Source organism: Stegodyphus dumicola, chromosome 6 (assembly GCF_044657685.1).
Source record: "Stegodyphus dumicola isolate Sdum_Otavi_A_Nest chromosome 6, ASM4465768v1".
NCBI lineage: Eukaryota > Metazoa > Arthropoda > Arachnida > Araneae > Eresidae > Stegodyphus > Stegodyphus dumicola.
This window is the reverse complement of record NC_140773.1, coordinates 94,286,528-94,309,903: the sequence shown is the minus strand read 5'-3', so window position 1 is coordinate 94,309,903 and position 23,376 is coordinate 94,286,528. Positions and strand designations below refer to the sequence as shown.

At 34.4% G+C, this 23,376-nt stretch overlaps 1 protein-coding gene across 1 annotated transcript in view; it reads left to right on the top strand.

The window, feature by feature from the left end:
- LOC118203437 (putative cytochrome P450 301a1, mitochondrial) overlaps positions 1-23,376 on the top strand; it is a 111,860-nt gene that overhangs the window by 3,735 nt on the left and 84,749 nt on the right. Inside the window, exon 2 of the mRNA XM_085818675.1 lies at positions 13,489-13,719. Coding sequence (XP_085674801.1) covers positions 13,497-13,719 — 223 coding nt within the window. The 5' untranslated portion in view covers positions 13,489-13,496. The remainder of the gene's footprint in view (positions 1-13,488; positions 13,720-23,376) is intronic.

Below are 23,376 nucleotides of genomic sequence, written 5' to 3'. Positions count from 1 at the left end.
GGTTACACATTGTTATTAAAATATTCTGATAGCTAATTATTAAAATTTTCAAATGACATTTATTTAAAATAGGTTTAATATTCTTAATTAGTCTTTAAATAATTTACTTGAGTTTAAACTAAAAATTTTCGCATAAATACAAGTACGTATGTATGCATATGAGTAATTGTAAACTTTATTTCTTACTACAGATTGACATTTGATGGCCATTCGATTCTATTATAAACCTTGCGAAAGATTAAAAAAGATCAAGAAAGGAGCTTATTATAAGGTATAGGATAGGTAGGACGGACATGTATGCATGATGAGTACTGAAGAGTTTCCGTACGCATATATCGTAAGTGCACATCTGTATTGCTACTGAGGGAGTAGCATCTATAATGGACCAATGGGATTCTAGTAATATTTATATCATATTATATATAACCTTTGCCGCGTTTTAAGCAACGTGGTTGAAAATGCTTTGCTACGCAATTTTCTGTACAAAATAATTAAAGCATCGTGGACTTCCTGTGAAATTTTTGAATGCAAAGTTCGATCAAATATAACCATAATCATTTGTAAATAGTAGAAATCCGCATTTTTTATTGCAGTCTATATGGAAAAGATGTTCTATAATACAGTAGGGTTCTGAAAACTCGGTACTCGATGACCCAGCAGTTCGGATAACTCAACCACAGCCTGGCAGGTCAAAGAAACCCCGCGGGCGTACCCATTCAAGGTTACTGTCTGCGTGCGTGTGCAGTGCCTCCTCTGGCATGTGTCCTTTGTCTCGCGTCACATTCCTACTCCTCCAACACGTGACTGGTGCCGGTGCGCGTTCAGCTTTTAAGTCTACTTGCAGCCTTTGCCAGGGTTAGTCGATTTTTTAGCCGCGTTGCGTAAGTCGATGTGAGTGATTGTACTATAATGTTCAGAGCTGTTTTGAAAGTTTGTGCGTGCTGGACAGTAATCTTCAGTTAAAAGAAAACAAGTGAACTTGTCTACGGAGCAAAAGTTGGGAGCATTATAGAGACTGGATATTGGAGAAAGTGTTAGTGCAGTGGCTAAGGATTGGCAAAAGTAGGATTGAATACTGAAAGAAGCAGCGGACGGGAATTGAATAGTGGCGTGTTAAGAGAATGTGTGCAGAAACATTGAAAGAAAGGAAAAATATGAAGACAAGTGAGTTTAATGAGGCGCTTTACAAATGGTTTCGCCAAGCAAAAGAGAAGGGCACGCCAATTAGTGGGCCAATCTTGCAAGAGAAGGCTTTGAAATTTCACGAAGTATTAAAAAATGGCAACGATCCTAAATTTGTCACAAGCACTGGCTGGCTTGATCGCTGGGAGAAACAATATGGAGTGCGACATCTTAGTATTTGTGGGGAAAAACTATTTGGGGGCAGGAAGAGTATGTCTCAGTTTAAGGTAAACTTTCAGAAATTTATCAAAGTTGAAAGCTTGACTGTAGAGCAGTTGCATAATTGTGGTGAAACAGGCTTAAATTATAAACTACTGCCAACAAAAAGTCTTCCTTTCAAGGAAGAACAGTCAGCCCCTGGTTTTTTAAAGGAGCAAGGAAAGGGTAACAATCCTTGCAGTAATGCAACATGTGACCACAAATTAAAATTTAGTGTCACAGGAAAATTAAAGAAACCACGTGTGTCTAAGCACATTGAAATGGATAAACATTCTGTTTGTTATCTAAACCCAAAGTTCCTGGATGAGTTGTGCAGTATTAAAAATATGGTTCCATGAAGTATTAGTTCCATCGGTTTAGCGGTTTTTCAAATCCAAAACTTGCCAAGGAAGGCAATTCTGATTTAGGACAACGCGTTTTCGCAACCAGACATTGAAGAGTTTTTTTAACCTTTTACCACCCAATGTCACAGCGTTATGCCAGCCAATAGACCAAAGCGTTTTGATTAGTCTCAAGAAAAGATATAGATGCAAGCTGTTAAATTGAAAGCACTACGAAATTTTCTGCTCAAATGATAGCAGCTTTTATACGCTATACATTATAACTTCGAAACAAAAACAAAATGAGACCTAAACAACAACATATGCTCATATGCAGTTTCAAAGATCCAGCGTCTTAGAGACTACAGAAATAGAAGATCATTGGTCCATTTTTGAAACCCCTCCCTCAGTGCACTTGGGAATTTTGCTTCTCGTACAAATTATTACCACGGAATCAACTAGGCAAGACACTGAATATAAAGTCTTCAGATTATAGTATAACATTTGAACAAATTTGGTTTTACGAAATTGTGAAAGGAAATTAAAATTTTCAAAAGGGTTCTTCATAAATTGTGTACCATACTGCATTAAAAAAGTATTTTATAAATTAAAAAAATCAAAGTTTCATAAAATTTATGAATTAGACATATCAGGAATCAAATAGATTTTCACTTAAATCAACCAGGTATATTATTAAAAAAGGGAAAAAATATATTACCAAGGGTTGCGTATATTGCTTTTAAATGGCTTAATCTGTTACTAAAAAGCAGATTAAATTTGAAAGATAAGTAACTTACTCTTTCGCATATCAATACACTGGCACGTGGAAGATAAAGCTATTTTATTTCGCACATTGATAACACATTAAAATCATTGAGTTTGTTGATGAAATTGAGAGATAAAAAATAAATATCTTACGTTTTGCGGAATAACAATACAACTAATACGCTAAGATAAAAGTATTTTTCTTCTATCAGCATCAACGTATTCCGCTTAAATTGCGGAATTTTTTAATAAAAAATTCATTAAGTTTGCATGAAATATAAAATAAGAGAAACAGATTTAAAATCCAAATTTCGAGCATCGAGGTGCACATCTTTTAATGCAGGACTACGTGTATTAAAAAATTTGTACTTCTAGATGGCGTCATCGTGTCACAATGTGAGGTAAAAACATGCAGGTTTTTCATTATTTCAGAATAAAAGACAATGAAGCTTGCAGATTAATTTCTTTTGCCACGTAGTGAGTCATTACTGTTATTACAGCATTTAGAACTAGTGTTTTCGGGAAATCCGGTTCCTTTTGAAAGTTTCCAAGCCATATATATGAAATACTTTTTCATGCTTCTTGAAAAGCAATCTTTTCAACATTAAAAGAATAAACATTCTGTTTGTTATCTAAACCCAAAGTTAATTTCAGTCATTGATGTGATGAAGGCTGTATTTGAAAGGATGAATTTGACTCTAAATAACTACTATTTATATACGGCGTTAAATAATCTGTACTGTAAACAATTCTCACTAGCTCTGGAGAAATTTGATTTGTATTGTATGTTGTTCCATGGTGGTCAGTGGAGATTGAAAGTATGTGTAAACAAGTAAGCTTTAAAAAAAGATGCTTCAGAGCTAAATTACTTTTAAAGGATCTCTATAGGGAAAATAATCTTTGCATAATACATAGTGAAAGTGACAGTAGTCGTAACTTTTATGTACTATAGGAATTCTTTTCGGAAATAACCAATACAAGTGAACGATACAATAGCAACTGTTTCGCAAAATGTTTTTACCTCCCTCCAACCTATATACATTTTTAAGAAATTATTAAGAAAACTGAACATTGATATCATGAATTGAGAAAAGACTGAGAAATATATGGCAACGTTTAACATTCTATTGGGAATTCTAAAATTTGATGCTTTGAAAAATTATGTGGTTGTTAAGTCACTAATTTGTGAATCCAAAATTCTATGTGACTAGACGACATACTACAACTGATGCGATATTTCCAAATCAAAGCATGAGAACGGATGTGTACATAAGCAAGTATAGTTATAATTTTCCATTGTATGGGAGAAAAGAATAAAATAAAACTTGAGTGTTTATAATTAATACTGACCCATAAAGTTTGCAAACAAATAAAATTTTATTTACAAGCGATCAACCTGAAGTGAAAGCGTGTTGCTGTTTAAAATATGGAATTAGAGGGAGGTTAGGCGACACCCACATCAGATGTTTTCAGTTCTGCCCTCAACAGCGTATTCCAAACACATGAATAATTGGGCGATCAGGGAGTTAAGCAGGACATGAAAGATGATGAAGCTGATTTTTATGCTCATTAAATAAAGCTTCACCAGTTTTGCGGTGTGCACAATTATGGTACTGTAAAAGTTCCAACTCGCCAAAGTAACCGTAAAAGACTATCGGAAGGCGTTTTGTCCTGTCTCACTTGTAGCTAGAAATAAAAGCCAAAGAAAAATATTTATTGAGCATATTAACTTGACGGTTAAGCAAACTGAAATTAACTCAAACAAAATGGCCGTTAGCTTGCAGGTAGAATAACAAAGTCTTAACGAAAATTCAGGTTAAATCGAATATAATTCGCAATTCCAGTAAAGTATGGCTCTCCTCTGACTTATTACTCTCAAAGAAAAATCGCAAGTTAGCAGAAAATTAAAGTAAAATTACAGCAAACATAAACTGCCAAACCTTTTTGATAAACTTTTAAACTTGACAATTATTTATATTTTAAACTAATTTGTATCCTGTTGGAAGTCGATAAAAGTAGAAGTATAGAAAAACCAAAAGTATAAGATAACTGGTTAATTAAAACAAAACCATACATACTGATGCATTGTCACTCTGATACGCGGCGCATCTTTCGAGATATAAAACATTTGAATAAACTAGGCATGCTGATAAATGGTGACAATAATGTGCTATAAAAAATCGTGTCCCCCAAAGGTCTCCTCACAGTATGAAAACCGAGCAAAAAATACTTCGTATTAATTTATAGAAAAATAGTACTCGATTTGAAAAAAAAAAAAAAAAAAAAAAAAAGACTATAGTCTTTTTTTTTTTTTCTTTTTTTTTTTTTTTTTCTAATCGAGTATCTAAATTTATATTTCGCTATGCTTAACTCTTTTTGTGGTATTTTAGTATTTTACTCTCCCTTTAACTTTATTCAGAGCATTTTTCATTTTTCAGTATTACCTCATATACACATAAACGAACTCAATGTAAAATTGTTAAATTGACATCTGAAAAATATAGAAAAAAGATAGTAAAAATTAATTGTCCCATTTATCTATGAAACTTTTATTGTTTAATTTTCCTACGAACATACTGATTTTTAGTTACTTCATATGCTATGTATATGCTATATATGTTTCATTTATTTAATATGCTGATTACACAAAAGAAGTAGACGATGAAATTGAAACTCTTGCCGAATATTTAAAATTTCAGTTCAGAACACGCAAATTTGATTAGGAATCTTGAATGATTTCGGATTTAACCAATAACCAGCCTCAGCAGAGCCTGTCTACAAACACTGAGAATTGTAAGACATAAATATTAATAACGTGAAGTGGGTTTAAGTATAGAATAATTTTTGTAAAGTTGGAATTTAAACCTGTGTATCTTCTGTCTGGTATATAAGTATTTAACGCTGTCGGTATCAAACGCTTTGCGCAGTTATTACTGATAAATTAATATTCACGTGGAATTCTAATTTTTCTTGAAAATTTTCATTTTAATAGGATATTGTACAAAATGCCAATTACTCTGCACACCCAACGGAAAACTGGGCAAGAACGTAACCTTATAGTTAAAAATATGTACTTTCAAAAACTTCGTTTCATGTGCAATGGGGCAAGAACAGAACTATTAACAAGCCTGCTATAAAATGCTTTTTATTGCATTAAATTATATTGTTTAATTTTATAGTTATCCATTTTTAAACAAACAAGTACTTTACTGATTTAAGAGAGAAAAACATCTGTATTTTTGGGCGACATCTATAGCTCATATTAATTTATGTTAGGCTATGGTACATTAATAAATACAGGCTAGAGGAATTTCGCTCGTATTATAATAAAAATAAAAGGTGTACTCAGTTGCCCCGTTTACGAATATAAACAACTCTGCCTTATATCGGAATTCAGATGAGGATAGGTTGCTGGCTTTTCTCAGGCTGTTGAATCTTTTATTAACAGAGCAGATCCTTTTTATGTATCGAGAAAAACAAAATATCTAGGCTCATGTCTGTTAACATGGGAATGAGAAGAACGTATTACAATAACAGTAATTAGCGGCTTAAAAGAGACTTATCTAAAAAGAATGCGGGAGGTAATTTACTTTAAATGTTAATACTGGCTTTTGTAGATAATCAGAGAACTTACCTCTCCATTTTAGGTCTTAAAGGAAAGAACACCTAAGAAGGTTTAGAATAAATCTTTATATTAAAACTTCAACTTAACAGCGTACAAGGCTCGTGTAATTACAGAACGAGCCACTGCCTTTTATGAGGTTAACAGAACATAAAAGTCAAGCTAATTTAATTATGCAACTCACAGCATAATGTCTTACTAAGTTTTGGCTCAAGTCTCCCGAATAACATGAGCGAAACACGGTTAAAAAATGCGAAAGCTGACTCAGAAAAAATCTATAAATGTTCGAAAATACACTTATGTACAGATTTATCTTTAAATATCTAAAATAATGATATTCCATGAAATAGCCGATCGATGTAATCTCTTTTTGCAAAAAATATGTGAAAGACAAGTGTAATTAGCATTATGCAATCTAAAGTGATCTAACTGTTTCTGATGTGAAAACCAGACGTTACGTCATCTGACGATGAATCATACGCTTTTCACAAAGTGAGTATCTGAGTGAATTTCAGCAGTACAGTTTGTTTTAAGTGTGTAAGGACTCAAAACAGTTTGTTATTGTTCCGGAGTATCATTCGGAAGAATCCGTGAAGTGGTGAATCATCGGCCGTTTAGAAGCCGTTTAGTAGAGAAATTATGACATCAATGAAATGTGTGAATACTTCACAACAGAGAATCTTTAAGCTATGGAAACAATTTCAGAACCTTGGAACTGTTTTATGCAGGCCTGGGCAAGGTTGCAAACGAATAATAGGTACTTCTCAAAGATCGAACAATAACCTGTCTTTAGTAGCAAGTCTACTGCTGGGCAGTTGAGTTCAGAGCTTGCAGTCGTCAATAGATTGTTGCATCACGGCAAACTATATACGCAGAATAACGAAAAAGGCCTTTATGTTCAGAAAGCTAACTGGAATGAACTACAATGGTGCCATACTCTCTTTACCGATGAGTCGACGTTTAGTTTAACATCTGATTCTAAATGCATTTACATTCGGAAAGAATCAGAACACGAAATTTTCCCTCAAAAATTATAAAACGTCATTGTTTCGGTAATATTGGTTTGCTGGTATGAAGAGAAATAATGATCAATCGACGTACACTGAAACAATGAGTTTGAGAGCGGATGTATAACAGGCTAGAGTTATCGGGGTTTGGTCTTAGAATCTTTTATAGGACTTTTCAGAAGTGCAAATTTATCAGCCTTTTATTATGGGCGATGATGTTCGTCTACATAGAGCAAACCTCATTGACAAATTTCATGAAAGTGAAGACATTGAACGAATAATGTAGCTAGCAAAATCTCCTGGTCTTAACCGGATAGGAAACTTCAAAGCAGTCGTATGGAGACTTCCTCCTTCTAAAGATGTAAATGCCCTGAGTATCGTATTGCTAGAAGAGTAAAACTTATAGAGGCGTTAAGATATTTAAGCTGGAAGCGTAATAAATGAGCAATGCCCTCGCCGGGACTCGAACCTCGGACTTCTCGAATACGCGCTGAGTGTGCTGACCATTACACAACGAAGACATGCTAAGAAGGAGGGAGAAATACCTTATAAACTTAATTTATCAAACTCTGGTTAGCAATGTCATTGCTAGCATGAAAACATGTTGTGATATGTATGTATCATATTTTGCGTTAAATTCATAAGACTTAAATTTATGCTCTGAGTTAGTTGTTTTCCTGAACTCTCCTTGTAAACTATTATTGCCATTTTTATCATTTCACGTTACAGTTTTCTATCATATGCGGTGCTTTTAAATTTTTTGTTTTGTATTTATGTGTTATTAGTGCTCACAAATTACCAACACTAGTGGCTAACTTAAATTAACAGAAAATAAGTATGTAAATGCCCATTATAATGGGCAATGTTTTGAGATAACTAACGACTGGCCCCTTAGCTTAAACTAACCCTAAACTGACTGCACGCAGCAAAACCGAGCCGAGAAATGGTGTCAAAAAAACTGAAAGGTGTCAAACATCGAACTAGAGAGTTAATTTGAAACGCGCAGCATAAAAACATCGGGACTAAAGTCCGCTACGGCTCTTCTTGAACCAATACCAATACCAGTAGTAATGAATTACTGCGACGTTACCAGCTCTGCTGAAACAATGCCGTGAGAACGGCAATTGAGATTGTAATCTACGTGAAGGGTATTGTGTTCATGGGACGGTGACTTGAGTCCGGGATAAGAAGGGGGTGTCGATGTTACACCATGAGGTGAGGATTAGCATGGCTATACCTGTCGCCGTTCAGGAGAAACTGAAGCTCTGGCAAAGAACGTCTAACAAATGATTACAAATAAATGATAGAAGGAAAAACTATGTATATTATATAAAGATACGTATGTATAAATTATCCAGCAGACCTTAATTTATGTGACAACGTTTTCATTTGCCAGTGAATGGGCGGCGAAAAGGTCGAAGTAATTTGCCGTTGTCAAGAATCTCATAACCTAAAATTTTTGAATAGTTGACAGTCCGGCAATTTATAGCCTTGGTAAAAAATCTGTCATTCAGATCAAGTAGTGTATGCATTCTCGGGATCTTAAGATCTCGGTGCAGAATGTCCGTGCTTACTACGAAATGTGCGTTTGTGATTATTCTTAACACCCTATTTTGGAAAATATATTTTTTTAAATTTTAGTCTTTTCTCATTTTTTTTTTCGATTGAAGAGGAAATCTATAATCTATAATAGAAATCTATAATCTCTACATATAATAAAAGAAAGAGTCTGTCTGTGTGTATGTGTGTCTTTCGTTCGCGCTGCGCGTAAGCTAATAGACCAACGGCTACGAAATTTGGTACATAGGTGCATCTAGACAAGAGCCAGTGCACCTCGAAGCGATTTTTTCGAAATTTGAATTAGAAATTTTTAAATTTTTTGTTTTGTGACGAAATCGCGTCATTTTGAGACATAATGGGCTATAGGAAAGCGAGATTTTACTCTGCACACTCCATTTTCACATCGTCATGAAACGTAGGCTCTTAGCTATTTTACGAACTTAAAATAAATTTCGTGTTTCAATAAATCGATTAAATACGAATTTATTTAACAAAAGGAGCTTAACACCTTTACAACGGGATTTTTTTAAAAAACGTTTATTTTTTAAAATGTACAGTTTATTTTTCTTTGATTTTTGGACACGTTGAACTTTCATCCTTGCGACTGCTTTTACAAAAAGAATTTTGGAAAAATGATAATATTTTGTATTTAAAAAAATTTTTTTAAATGAAGCTTCCGAGTACACTTCTCACACCTCACATCTTTAAAAATGTGATTTTGGCAACAATTTTCCTTTCATATTGTTGTTAATAGATTTTTGATGAAATCGCATCATTTTGAATAGTTTCATTCTTTTAGAAATATGGGTTTGGCAACAATTTTTCATCGTATTTCTTATGTCACTGTTTTTAAGAGATTGGCATATTTCATTTATATACTATATATATATAATATTTTTATTGATTTTTTTATAAAGTTGTTTTGGTGCTACTTTGGTAGACGGTTGCACGGATTTTGGCGAGTTTTTGGCAATTTTTCTTTTGGCGAGTAATAGGACTTATGGTAAACCCATTGCTGGATAAGTTATTTATGGTAACCGATACTTTGTTGACATTTTATTTAAAAAATAATGCGTGTTATTATGCATAAATTCCGTGTTTTAAATAGTATTTATGGCTTCTAAATATTAAAAATCAATTTAATTTTGCAATTTATTTGAAATAAAAATTTTATTCTTTATCATATTTTATGAAATTTTATGCTGTGGATGATGTAATCAGTGACGTCACCTTACTATAAAAGTAATTGGTTTTAATATCTATAAATTTAATCTAATGTTTTAAACATTATTTATGGCTGTTAAATATTAAAATACAATTTAATTTTGCATTTCTTTCTTAAAATGATTTTATTATGTATGATTATTTAAATAATTTTAATTCTAGGCGTGATGTAATCAGCTCTCTGATTGGTTATAGAATATTTGTGCATTAATGAGCTGTAATCAGCTCCCTGATAGGTTGCTGAAAATTTGTGCATTACCGCGCCATTTTAAAATTTAATTTATATCTTCGAATTCCTTCAAAAATGTCTCCTTCAAAGATGAATGTTGTTTTTGATAAGTACCAAGAATTTTTGGTTTCGGAATCAAAAAATTGTCCTTTGAGACCTTATTTTCGCCAGCCTGGCTTTCCTAATCAAAGATTTATTTATAAATTCTTACAAGCGTCAGAGGAAATTCATTTTAAATTTTTGGAGGAAACGTCGCTAATTGTTTCTTCAATGAAGTGCGAAAATGTAGATCACAGATGAAGACCGTTAGAAGAGCCGATTCTGAGACGGCCGTATATGATATTGTGGTCATGTTGGAAGAAATAACTGCTGTAACGGTAAGAAAATTATTAGACATTCCTCCTTTTTTACCGACAATAAACTAATTGCTGTCATTTTAGCTCTAGTGTACGAAGCGTTCTTATTTACTTATTTTAAAGTATTTAATTTAAGTAATATTTTAATTCTTTTAAACGTTGGTATGATGGTTTTTAATTCGATATTCAATTTACGTAATATTTTAATCCAATTAAACGTTGGCGCAATGTTTTTATAGTGGTATTTTTATTCTATGCTATATGAAAGTAATAATAACCTTACTTTAGTATTTTATACTCGTAGTAAATGTATTTATTCTATATAATATATATATATATATTCTATTCTATATAACGTATTTTAAATTATTTAAATTTAATAATACTCTAATTCTTTTAAATGTTGGATGATGTTTTTTATTTCGATATTCAATTTCAGTAATATTTTAATCTAATTAAACGTTGGCACAATGTTTTTATAGCGGTGTTTTTATTCTCTTCTTTGCTATATGAAAGTAATAATAACCTTACTTTAGTATTTTATACTCATAGTAAATGTATTTATTTACACTTGCCTGCCATCTTAAAAAACGACATTTTCAACAAAAAAATTAATCCGTTATTTTTAACAATATTTTTTTTTTTTTTTAAGTTTCGAATACTTTACTATGCGTAAAAACAGCGTTTTTCAAGATGGCTGACGTTTGTAGAAATCGCTCCAACAATTGCGTCAACGTAAATCGCCAAAAATCCGTGCAACCGTCTACCAAAGTAGCACCGTTGTTTGTTCTGCACAGTAAATTTCTGCGCGGAATTTTATGTTTTTTTTTGAGTTGCTTTCATGTTATTTTTTGCTTATTTCACTGTTTGTAAGATATTGAAAAGTTTTACATGATTTGTTTTCTTCAACGGAAAGTTGTTAATTTTTTTATTAGAATAATTAATATTTGTATTAAGGGATATGGCTTATTTCATTGCAATTTTTTTCTCTTGAAAATATAAGATAAAATATCATTAATTATACTTTGCTTTTCAGAATTTTTTGTTTTTTGTATACTTTTATGTTATTTATTGCTCATTTCACTGTTTTTAAGATGTTGAAAAGTTTTTAGTGATTTTTTTTTAGGAAACAAAGTTCTTAACCTCCTTTATACCATTTGAGTTCTTAAGATTTTGCAAACGGAAGTTGGTTAATTTATTTATTAAGTTAAATGTTAGTTGGTTATTATTAATTAATATTTGTAATAAGAGATACTGCTTAGTATCATCAAATTAAATGGCTGCGATATGACTGCTGACACATTTTCTCAGAAGATTCCTGAAGTATCATAACATTTCAATATTTCAGAAAAAGAAACATTCGAACTATCGAGTAAGAAGCTGTTTAAAAAATTTAATTTTATTGTAGAATTTTTATATAATTTTTATGTAGTTATGGTGGTGGTTAAGAAGGGGAATATAAATTATGCTTTAACAAAGTTTAATGCACAGCTCATGCAATCAGTTTGCTAAAAATTCAAGATTTTTTTTTTTCTGGAGATACATCAGGCCGTATGCAAGGGAGGGTTGGAATCTTAACAAAGAGAAAAAAGTTGGAAGAACTTACGCGGCCATCGGTTCCAGGTTTTTATTTTAGGCATTTTTCCGGTACGTTTAAAAGCCAGACGAAGGCTGGCCGCATAGCGGCTAGTAAATGAATATTAGAGTTTCTACATTAAGTAATTTGGTTTCTGTATTTTGGTATAGTGTGGAGAAAGGATTATTAACTTTTGGAAAATTCATTCTTGAGTATGTATTTAAAAAATGTGGTTATATATACATGTTTACAATGGTATATATACATGTTTACAATGGTATATATACATGTTTACAATGTTAAAATATATACATGTTTACAAACTGGTACTGCAAAATTATTTGCGAGCAAATAAAATGCTTGCTCTGCCTTAAAATATTTATAAAATCTTCCTAATGTCTCGTAAAAGTTTCGTTATATATATATATATATATATATATATATATATATAATTTTGTAAATTTACTTTTGTCGTGCACGTCTCAGCTCTTTAACGTAAAAGCACGAATAATACTATTATTTGAATTTCGATATTTCTGGCCAGAATTAAGTTAGAAAGAGAAGGTTAGCAGGATTTAAAATAAAGCTCTTTAATAGTTTGTATAGTTTCTCAATACTTTAACTATGAACTCACAGAACCATAAAAACAGACAGTCAACTTATTGTCATGTCTTACTTCTATACTACAGTAAACGTAAACTCAAATGAAGGTTTAAAATAAACCTTTTTATTAACACATCAGCCTGATGGATACACAAAGCTTAGTGCAACACAGCACAATCTTCGCACCTTGCAAGAAATTCAGAATAGATCATTCACACTGGAATACAAAATAACATGCTCTTAAGTAAGTTTTGGCTCAAGCCTAAATATTTTCATTAAGTAATTATGGGTGGCCAGGCTAAAGCAGTTTAAGAAGTTCAGTAGCAAGGAGATATAAAAAGGTGACTGATCTGCGATAGATGACTAATTCTCCATCTAAAATTCTGCGCTTCAAAAAATTAACTAATTTGCATCATAGTCGGAGCTGAGAAAAGTAGAAGAGAAATTAATAGCAAAATAATAATATAATTGAGTTAATTAACAAATGACTTTAAAATGTATACAATGTATATTTTTGCTCCAAATAAATCGCATTCCTCTGTATCATGATCTCGCGGTGTTAGTGGTCAGCTAGACTTGCTAGTAAAGGAAGACCACTAGTTCGAAACTTAAAGTGACGAAACTTAGTGTTCGAAACTTAGTAAACTTAGTGACCAGAGTTTTCCTGTTTCTTAATACGAAGTATATAATTAATGGTCTCTTTCCACTCAAGCAAACATATTTCTGATAGTTGTGAATAATAAACGTTATTAGAAAAATTTTTACTTTATTGAGCGATAAAATTAAGTGTCTTTTAGAGAAATAAAATTTGTGTTTCTATTTCAGGCAGCAAAATGTTTCGTTATTCTCATTTTGAGAAAATATTCCAAAGTGGACTGCATGTAAACCGTTCATTCCCAAAACCTTTATCTGCTGTTAGGTGGATGGCCACTATCACTACGGGTGTCAACCAGTATGATAATCCTCAGCTTGCTGCAGCTAAGCCATTTGAGGAAATTCCTTGCCTACCTAGTCTGCCTATAATAGGAAGTGCTTGGATATATATGCCTCTCATTGGTAAAAATAGTTTTTATGAAAACATTTTGAAGTGCTTTAACATAAATCTTTTAATTTTTGTAAAAATCGAATCGAGAATGGCTGTTTGTAGTATTCCGTGATACCATCTTTCTACATAAATCTGTTTTGCATATAAAAATGTATATGCTTAGTTCATTCGTTGAAAGGATAAGATATAAATTTCCGTTTCATTAATTATTGCACAATGAGCTACAACTGAACATTGGAAGCACATGTTGTTTGGAAATCAGTATATTTAATTTCATTTGATTTGTACCTAATTTCACATATACTCTGTTTAGTTTACTTTGAAATTTATCTAAATCCTTTTTTTAAACAGTTGTACACTTCTAATATTTTAATTTATATTTTGATATTAAAGATTATTAAAAGTTAAAAAATTTCAGTTCAGCTAGTTTACCTTGTAGCTATACATTAAGTTTTCAAACGGCACGTTTGAAAAGAGATGCATTGCATTATTAGAGTTACTAAATATAGAGGCTGTTGAGATCCTTATTGGATGATTTTGATTAAATAAGTAATTGAAGTAAACAAAGCATAAAAGTTATATAAAGCAACATTCCGCGGTCCTTTACAAGCCCATAAGAGAGCGTATAAATTGACGAGCCCCGATAATACTGAAATGGACTGGCCAACATAAAACACATGTGAGTTAGAATGTCTTTCTGTTATAAAGTATATTCCTGGCAGGTGCTATCGTATAACAAGGACTATTGAGTTAGTATGATGCGAGGCAGAAACATGTTCGAATCACTAACAAGTAATGTTGTGGAATACGAAGTATGTTGCACGATTATTTAAATGGGGTTTTATCCGTATGATGTGTTTCAAATATTATTAGAGACGGAGTGGACCCTGAAGTATCCAGTAAACCGTACGGGACACAGTTTCGACATATATTGGTAAGCACGTTGTACAGAATGTTTTTCCCTTTGGGACCAACCAAGATCCTTTGCAGCATTCCCCTGAAAATAAAAAATAATACTGACAAAAGATACAGTAAAGTGTTGCGGCTTGAGATAGACGGTAAATAAAACATAAGTGACAAAAATCCGACAGCATATATAGTACATGAAATTCCGAAATGCATGTAACATGATACTCGTATTTCACTATTGGCATTTAAGTTGGCAAAGAAGCAACTATTTCAGTTTTAATTACAGCATATATTGTCTTTGCCACTTGAAATTTGCAAATTTATCATAGAATACATGATCCCTTTTCACGATAGATCACCTCAAATCTCACAGATACATTATGTTTGTCAGTCTATGCCATATTGCTGGCTACAAGCCATATTATGCATAGAGTTCTTGAATTAAAAGGTAACCGCTAAATCCATATTTTATACATATTGTTTTTTTGAGATGCTTGGTAATGCCTGGACGTTTCGTGACAATTGTCGTTAGAAACCTGATAGCTTTCCCATGGGCAGTAAATTGCAGTCTATAGTAATAAAATGTTTAAAGCTTAGGTTCTTATGATAAGATTTCGTGGAGGTGGATGCTCGATTTTATCAGTCATTAGGTATTAACTAGTACATGTATCATTTATCCAAATATTATTTTGATTATAATACATTATGATCATAACTGTCAGACTTCCTTAATAACTAGCAATACATAAGATATTGTTGCGTGCGTACGGGTTCGTTATGATTTGAATGCACAAGTCCGATGAAAAATGAACAAAATTTTTTATTATCACAACAAATAAAACGAAATGCTTAAATTTCCTCAGATATTCGTAGAGTATTACAATATCTCACAGTAGTTAACTTTTAACTACTCAAACGTTCAACATAACTTAATTCAAAACAGCTAGAGAAAGCTAATCCGCGAATTCGCTACAGTCAACAAGAGCAGTTTTCTAAACAAACTCTTAAAAAAACAACTAACAACTAACTAATTTGAGAAGTTTCTCCCCTTTTCATAAGCTTTGTAAATCACGCGCGATTGTTCTAGCAATTTTTTAAAATAAAAAAAAGATATTTATTTATTAAATGTTAAATGCACGTGCTCTTGTATTTTAGATTTTGCGGCGTAGCTTTCTTTTAATATTCGTCACGCGCTGCACTGAACGGGGAATAAAACACTTTTATTTATAATTATACTAACATTAACTAATTAAATACCAAATCCGTAACACTGCTCCCCTCCCCAAGGACTGCACGTCCCGGGCAGTACAATCTCTGGACAGGAAGCCAAACTTACAACTAAGGCATAAATGCAATAATAAACATTACATTACAATGACAAACAACATGAAAAATAAATACAATAACTAAAACAAATCAAGTGGTATCAGATACTAAATACAAATCAAATACACATTTAGAAACAAAAAGGACCATGGTCTTACACTATTTACAACTATTTACACTACGTACTATGGCCATAGTAATGAGCTAACCTGTCGTAATGAACAACTTTAAGTTTAGAGTTCGATGACTTACGGATCCGAACCACAACGTCTTTCAGCCTGTTTAGAAATGTGTACGGACCATCCCAAGATGACTGCATTTTCGGACAGAGTCCTTTCCGTCGAGTCGGATTCCACAACCACACCTTGTCTCCTTCGTGGAACTGATTTTCAGTAGCTATTGTGTCGTATCGGGTCTTCATCTTCTCCGCCGCCAAGTTGACTCGCTCTCGTGCAAAGTTGTGCATCACTTCAAACCGGGCCTGAAGATCTTGAATATCTTCCTCAGGCGTTGAAGGAACATCCGGAGGGCGACCAAACAAGAGATCACAAGGCAGACGAAGGTCACGACCGAAGAGCGTTCGGGATGGAAAATAGCCGGTAGTCTGGTGTTTCTCTTCGACCCTAGTGTTATGTAGAGAAATTACCGGATAGCGTTATAAAAATTAGGTGAATGATTTTATGATTTATGGAAATTTAAATTTTATTTTGATTCTGAATTATTTAATTTAAGGCTCTAATTTTGGGGAAAAACAGATGCTTCTGGAAATATTATTTAGTTTAAAAGAGTATTATTTATTTTCCTTTATTTGCAAATCTTGTACAAACTTTTATTCATTGTGAAAGAAGCAGGGAAAGGAAGGCAATTTTCGCCAAGTCATGATTTCGCGCGCTTTAGAATGTTCGAGAAAGAATTTTCATTGTTAGTTGACCTTAAGAGAGGAAAGTACGTGACGGAAAGGTCAAAGGTTGCTACTTGTCTTTCAATGTAAGTCATTCAGGTTTTTGGCGATTGAGGGTCCGGTTGTTGGCTAAGTGAAGAAGGGCGCGCATGCGCGATCACCCTTATTTCCGCATTCTGGAGTTGAAAACGAAGATTTTGCCATAATTAAGGGGGCGATAAGTGAAGCCATAGTGGGAGCCCGTTTTGTGAAGGAGACGAAGGAAATTCGAGTTGGATTCACACTTTCTCTGGACTCACTTACACTTGGACTCGCTGACTTTCGGGTTTGCTGGACTTGTGGACGTTGCTTTTGAAAACTGGCTTGAAGAAAATTGGAGTTGGATTCTCTCCCTTACTGACTGGTGGGTGGAACTTACTTGGGACGTTACCCGTGAAGCTTGCTCTTGGGATGAGTAAGAACAGGCGAGCAGTAATTTCCTAGCAACAACGTTTCTGACCGGCGAAATTTGAACGAGTTACCTGCGTGTTGACATAGGACTTTCAGGACTAAGCGGATAGCCGTCCTGGGCAGCAGTGCTCCTGTTTCTGTTCTACAGTAGTGAAGTGGAGTCTACATTTTTAGAACCAGTGTCAAGATGAGCCCGGCCGACATCAACGCGGGATAAGATAAGAGTCCTCCGCTTCAAGATGTCCCTTCAAGATAAGTTTTATTTTTTTTTTTGGTGTGTTTGAACTTTAGGCAAGCTTTTCAAAAACGTCCTTAGCAGAAAAAAAAACAACGTCAAATCTAAAATTTAACTCTCAGGCCTTAAATTGTTTCCCTTTCCTTTCTTTTAAATCACCAGACAAACCTTAAGTTTTTTTATGAATTTAAATGAACAGACTCTCAGATGAGGTTAAGATTTTTCTTATTGTGTTGTAATTGAATAAACTGATATTTAATCTGGAACCTCTTACAGTATGTTTTCTTTATATATTTAATATGAACTTTTCCTTTATATCTTGTATATGTTTTATGTTTTCGATCCTCTCACGGCGTGGTCCCGGAATGCATTTTTTTCACAACGCAAAAATGCTGTTCACGTTTCACTATACGATTACTACCTTTAACGGCAAGTAGTTTCATATTTAACATTTAACAATATAGGAATTTCAGATATAACATGGTACCTAGAAGTAAAACTATTTAACCTTGGTGTCGAAACATTTCTTCATAACATTGGTGCCGTGACCTCTGCTTAGTGAAGGATCGAATCAGTAACTTATTTTTTGAATTTATTTACTTTGTATAACTTACTGTTTTATGAAAGTGTTAAATTTTATGTGTGAGGACTAATTAAGGTTTTGCTTTGAATTATGTTTGCTTACTGGTTACTGCAGGATATTAATTCTCTAATTTAATTTAAGACTTGAATTTAAGATTTGTTAAACTGTTTTGGTATAATATTAACCAAAAAGATAGTGTTTTAGTACGTGTGATTCAATGATTTCATACTGTGCCTGTTAGGTTGTTTACTAGTACAAAAGTATTAGGTTTTAAGAAGGCTTGTGAATTTCAAATTTTGAGGCTTTCGAAATACTCAGTATGTTTTAGATGTAATGATCGATACTTATGTTTTCTGTAAAAGTACCGGAGTTGTCAATGAGTGGAGGTTCTTTTAAGTTTTGCGCGTAACTGGCAGCTGATTAAATTAGCTTGACAATTTGGAAACTTTTTGAATGATTCAAAACTATTAGAGGGCGATATGTCGAAGAAAACGCGCCGTTCTACTAGACAGCCTGACCCATCAGTAGAGATGTTGGAAGAGACAGCCCCGGGCGTAAAGGGTACTTCAGTTTTTGGCTTGGACCCACTGGAGTCAGTTCCTATTTTTACGGGAGGAGAAAATAGCATTAGCCTAGCTGATTTTTTAGATAGACTCGAACTGATAGCATCACATGTAGGATGGACGGAGTCAGATAAAGTTACGGTAATTCGGGTTAAACTTGGGGGGGGGGAAGCCGCGGAATTTGTTAGGAATAATCCGCGTTTGAGGAGCGAACCTGATTTTTCCTACCTGGTAGGTGCCTTGAAGGACAGGTTTACAACAGTTCAAAGTCTACATTCCCATATTCGCTCCCTTATACAGGCATTTCAAAAGCCGCGGGAGTCAGTCAGACAATTCGCTGCGCGTATCGAGGCTTTATCTTATAAAACAGTGCCAGTAGAAAGGATGGGCGATCCGGCAGCAGAGACTCAGAGACAGGAATTGCTATTATCTGTTTTTCTAGAAGGATTGCATTTACACCTTAGACGTCTGCTTTTGCCCCATAATCATAAATCATTTGTAGCAGCGAAAAACCACGCAGTTTTGGAGGAAGAGATGTGGATAAAAAACCATGCTGAGGCAGATTTTCAGTCAGCGGAAGTTAAGGCGGTCCATACTACGGGTACGGTAAATTCCAAGGACACTCTTTGTGTTTCGGGTGATAATGTAGAGCTTGTAGAGGCTATTCGATTGCAACAACAGAACTTAACCCAGTTGACACAGATGATGAATACTTTGCAGAGCCAAATGCAATCTTTGATGGTGCATAATCCTCGGTCGAGATCCTTACAGCCTAGATGTTTCCGTTGTAACCGGGTAGGACACATAAGCAGAAATTGTTATGTAAATGGCAGGTCTAATAACGAGCAGGGTAGATCAGATCACAGATTTCGACAAAGAGAGGCAGGAACGGCGAATACACTTAATTCTCATATGGCACCCGAACATTTGACGGTAGCATCTCAGGATCGAGGTGCAACTGGTAGCAAATTGAATCACCAAGCTCAGACATTTAATTTAAACTAGAAAAGGGTGGGGAGAAACACGCTTCCATTTCTTCCTCGAAGGCCCTTTTGGAGGTGACATCCGTCTTTGTAGTCACTACAGGAGAGTATTCATTACCAATAGTAGAGGGTTCTATATTACAGACAGAAATTAAATTTTTGATAGATTCGGGGGCAACGGTTAATATTATAGAGGAAAAAATTATTGCAGGGTTAGGGGATAAAGTTTCATTTTCTCCTTGTAAACTTTATTTAAAAGGAATTTCTAATCAGAATGTTCTAATCACACGAAAAGTTTCACTTCCCGTAGTATTGCAAGGCAGGATTTTTCCTGTTGATTTTCTCATTAAGGACAAGGATTTTTCTTTGCACTATGGTGCCATTTTAGGAACACAGTTTTTACTTGATAATGCACTCATGCTGGAGTTTAGCACTAAACAATTACTTGGGCAAAATTTTGCTTTACGTTGGTGTGACAGTTCAAATTGTCTCTTTCCGAGACCGATAGATTCCTTGGATAATTGCTATGCAGTTCTTAAACATAAACTTTTGCCGTTTTCTGAGAATATAGTAAAGGTAATTGCTCCTACGTTTAATGATTCGCATGACACAGTCCTATTAGAGCCGATTGATAAAAACTCTCATAGTAAATTCTCTGTGGCAAGATCAGTTAATTTAAATAATGATTCTAAGACTTTTAACGTTAAGATAGCAAATTTTACTCCACAGACTATTCATATTAACAAAAGAACTAAGTTAGCATCTATTCTTCCTGTTACTGTGTCTTCAATAGAAACTGCTTGCGTGAATAACACGACGACCATGGAGAAAGGAGAGGATTTTGAGTCGTGGGGGGGAGAATTTGACCTTTCTCACTTGTCACCGGATCAGCAGCAGCACCTGACTAAGCTTTTAAGCCATTACAATGACATTTTCGCTTCTTCTGTAACTCAGCTAACGGGCTGCGATACAATTCTACACAATATTAACCTTAAGGATAGTATTCCGGTTCGACAAAAGCCATACAAAGTGCCTTTTCATCTTCGCGAGGAATTAGATAGGCAAATAACAGAATTATTGGATTCCAATATTATTCAAGAAAGCGATAGTCCATATAGTGCGCCGGTTCTTTTTGTAAAGAAAGCTGATAATACGTATAGATTAGTGACGGATTTTCGAAAACTTAATGAAAAAACTGTTGAAGATTCATTTCCTCTTCTTAATATGCTCGAGCTTGTGGAACAATTGGGAGATGCGAATTTGTTTTCAACGTTGGACTTAACTTCGGGATTTTTCCAAATGAAGATCCACCCGGATGACACATTTAAAAGTGGTTTTTCGACCCCTTCCGGGCATTACGAATGGCTTCGGACACCTTTCGGAATGCGCAATGCACCCAGTTCCTTTCAAAGGCTCATGTCTGTTGTCTTAGCCAATCTGTCCCCGTTAAAAATAGGCATATACATAGATGACATTGTGATAGCTTCGAGTACTTTTGACGAACACCTTGAAAAGCTTAAAATAGTTTTTGACAGACTCAGAAATCATAATCTTAAGTTGAAACCGTCCAAGTGTCATTTTCTCAAAAGCCAAATAACTTATCTAGGATTTAAGGTATCAAAAGGTATCTTACAACCAGATGACAGAAATTTAAAAGTTGTACAAGCATTTGTTCCTCCTCGGAATAGAAAAGAAGTTAGAAGGTTTCTCGGGCTTGTAGGGTTTTATAGAAGATTTATACCTAATTTCGCACAGAAGGCTCTTCCTCTTACACAGCTAACAAAAGACAAAGTTGTATTTAAATGGACCAATGAAGCTCAAAATTCCTTTGACACTCTTAAAAATGAACTTTTAAAGGAACCTATTTTAACTCTACCCAATTTTTCCAAACCGTTTTCGCTTTGTACGGACGCTTCCAATTTAGCCTTAGGAGCTGTTCTTTGTCAGGAGGATGATACTGGGTTCTTGCATCCAATTTGTTACGCAAGCCGGAAGTTAAAAGATCCGGAGACCAGATACAGTACAGTTGAAAGGGAAGTTTTAGCAGTAGTTTGGGCTACTGCCTTTTTTCGCCAGTACCTTTTAGGGAAAAGGTTCACAATTTATTCAGATCAGGCGTCGCTGTCCCACGTGCTAAAATTGAAGGATCCCACTTCTCGGATAGCTAGGTGGATTATGAGCTTGTCCCAATTTGACTATACAATAATACATAAACCAGGGAAATTGAACGTAACAGCTGATTTCTTGTCTAGAGCAGTAAATGTAACGCACCTTGTTCAAAATTCTGTCAGTCCAGACTTATTACAGACGTTCAAAGAAGAGCAGGGTTCAGATATGCATTGTAAGCAGATTATTTCAGATATAAAAAAAAATTTGACTCCTAGTCCTCGTTTTTTGAAATTTTTTATGCGTAATGGCATTTTATATTGTGAATATGCTAAGCAACGTACCCGTTGGCAAAAACTGCACAGGTTGGTTGTTCCACGATCTTTAGTTTCACGTATTCTGCAAGAGCACCACGATTCGCCGGTGGCGGCACATTCCGGGTTCCATCGCACACTGCAACGTATTCAAAAATCCTTTTATTGGAAAGGCATGTATAGGGACATTCATAATTATGTAAAATCTTGTCATTCCTGTATCGGAAGGAGGGGTCACCGGCCTTCTCACAAGGCTCCTCTTCTGAGAATGCCTGTGGCTTCCCGTCCGATAGAAAGAATAGCCATGGACATTGTTGGTCCCTTACCCATTACTTTACAGGGAAATAAATACATCTTAGTTATCACTGATTATTTTACGAGGTGGCCCGAGGCTTATCCTTTGAAAGACTTTACTTCTGAATCTATCATAGAAAAACTGGAACTTTTTATTTCGGCTCACGGTGTGCCTTTACATGTAGTTACTGACAGGGGCTCGAATTTTATTTCACATGCAATAAAAGAAGTATATCAGAAATTAGGCATCACTAAGCACACCACCACCAGTTACCACCCGCAGTCTGACGGAGTCGTTGAACGCTTAAATGCTACTCTAATAAATTCTCTCAGCCACCTTGTGAGTGAGACGCAGGAAGATTGGGACAGACATTTGCCTTTCGCACTTTTAGCGCACAGAACTGGACGGCATGGCGCATTACTGGACTGCCCAGCATTTTTTCTTTATGGAAGAGATTTAAATTTACCTATTGATTTGTTGACACAAACAGACTTTAAGACTTATCGTGACACAGACACTTATTCAAGGGATTTAATTTTAAGACTCCGCAGGGTTTTCTCTTTAGTAAATAAAAACTTAACGGAAGCGGCTGAAAGACAGGAAAAGATTAGACAAGGTTGTTTTTTCAAAAAATATTAAAATAGGGGATATGGTGTATCTTTATACTCCTGTGTTGCGGCCTGGATTGACTAAGAAATTTGCGAAGTTTAATAAGGGTCCATTTAGAGTGGTCGAACAGGTCACCAAAGTGAATTTTAAAATTGAGTCAGTTACGAGCCCACAGCAGTCGCAGGTAGTACATGTGGATAGATTGACAAAGGTACCTGAACGTATAAACTTTCCTTCATTGCAGGCGTGCAACTCTGATGCTCCAGAGAGAATTCATAATCAATGTGCTGATATTCCTTATAACCTGAGACGTAGGGATTCGCAGGGTTTTGTTGCTTACTAATGTAGGGCTTTGCAAACATTTATTTTTGGACTCAGTAAATCAGACTTTAGC